Here is a 1,710-nt window from a genome sequence, read left to right on the forward strand (position 1 = left end):
CCCCCCCCCATCTTTCGCTGCCCCCTTTCCTCTTACCCCCTGATCTAGTGTGGTGCAAGGTTCATCGGACCGAGAAAAGAAATCACCGGTAATTCAGAGCCGCGGCGTGACGCCTCCGTTCATCCCTCGTGCCGGCGGGTTGGGGTGGGGGTTTTGGAGCGGGTGATTATTTTTCCAATTATTATTTTCTATTTATTTATTTTTAATTTTTTTTTTTTTTTAATTTGCCGTTGGGCTTTGTCTCGCTCGCCGCCCTCCCCTCGGCTTGTCTGTCGGAGGGCAAGGATGTGCTGCGGTGCGGTGGGGATTGCAGGCTGGCGAGGACGGCTCTCCAAGTGCTTGCTCGGCGCGGTTGCTGCGGTCTTGGCGGCGGGGGGGGGGGGGGGAAATTATTTTTTTGCCGATAACCTGTGCCGTTGTAAACCGACCCCCCCTGGCCCCCCCGCCTCCGGCTTCAGCCGAGCGTCCCCGGGGAGGCTTTAAACGCCGGGAGGGGCCTTTTCCGAGAGATTTTGCAGCACATCATCAATTCTATCATCTTCAATAACCACTGGAAAGCAGAAAAAAACCCCCATAACCGTGGTGAATACCCTGCCGCCGTGCGCCCCTCACCCAAGGTCACCCCGGGGCGGTGGGCACCCCGGGCTGGGGTTGGGGAGGGGGGTCCCGCGTCCCTGGCGCGGCCGTCGGCAAAGGCGGCACGGCGCCCGGTGTCTGACACCCCGTGGGGTACCCGGTGCGCCGGGCCCCGTCCCCGGGGAGGGTCCCCGGTACCCCGCGCCCCGGCACGATGCCTGGTGCCCCGTCCCTGGGGAAGGTACCTACACCCCGGCAAAGGGCCTGGGGCGCGGGGCCTTGTCCCCAAGGAAGGTCCCTTCACCTCTACGCCCTGGGGATGGTCCCCAGGGCACGATGCCCTGTGCCCAAGGAAGGTTCCCACTACCCAGCACCCCAGGGAAGGTCCCTGGGACACGATGCACGGCAGCCCGCAGCGAGCCCGGTCCATCACACCCTGTCCCTGGGGATGGTCCCTGGTGTCCTGCGGCCCAGGGGAAGGTCCCTGGGACGTGATGCCCGACATCCCCCAGGGTGCCCTGGGTCCTAGGGATGCTTCCCGGTGCCCTGCATCCCGGGAAGGTCCCAGTGCCCTGCATCTCGGGGATGCTTCCCGCTGCCCTGCATCCCGGGAAGGTCTCGCTGCCCTGGGTCTTAGGAATGCTTCCCAGTGTCCTGCATCCTGGGGATGCTTCCCGCTGCTCTGCGTCCTAGGGATGCTTCCCAGTGCCCTGCATCCCAGAGATGCTTCCCGGTGTACCCTGGGTCTTAGGAATGCTTCCCAGTGTCCTGCATCCTGGGGATGCTTCCCGCTGCTCTGCGTCCTAGGGATGCTTCCCAGCGCCCTGCATCCCAGAGATGCTTCCCAGCGCCCTGCGTCCCGGGAGGGTCCCGGTGCCCTGCATCTCGGGGATGCTTCCCGCTGCCCTGCATCCCGGGGTCGCTTCCCGGCGCCCGGCACCCCCCCCCCCGCACCTACCTCTCTTGCTGCGGCCGATCTGCCCCAGCTTGGGGGGCCGCTTGCCCTGCCCGCCGGCGAGGAGGCCGTCGGGCCCGCGGAGGCGGACGGGGAAGGGCAGCTGCCCCACGGCCGCGTCCCCCGCCAGCTGCCCCTCGCCGTAGGGCGGCCCCTCCGACATGGGGGCGGCGGGGGGG

The 1,710-nt window shown here is 66.5% G+C and overlaps 1 protein-coding gene across 1 annotated transcript; it reads right to left on the bottom strand.

Moving 5' to 3' along the window:
* Positions 1–479: 479 nt before the first annotated feature.
* Positions 480–1,694, bottom strand: CAMK2N1 (calcium/calmodulin-dependent protein kinase II inhibitor 1). Its single transcript, XM_010577278.1, has 2 exons — positions 1,535–1,694; positions 480–550 (listed from the first exon to the last, which is right to left on the bottom strand). The coding sequence occupies exons 1-2, from the start codon at positions 1,692–1,694 to the stop codon at positions 480–482; spliced, it is 231 nt and encodes a 76-aa protein (XP_010575580.1).
* Positions 1,695–1,710: the final 16 nt, after the last annotated feature.

Source organism: Haliaeetus leucocephalus, unplaced genomic scaffold (genome assembly GCF_000737465.1).
Source record: "Haliaeetus leucocephalus isolate CR32 unplaced genomic scaffold, Haliaeetus_leucocephalus-4.0 Scaffold556, whole genome shotgun sequence".
NCBI classification, from domain to species: Eukaryota; Metazoa; Chordata; class Aves; order Accipitriformes; family Accipitridae; genus Haliaeetus; species Haliaeetus leucocephalus.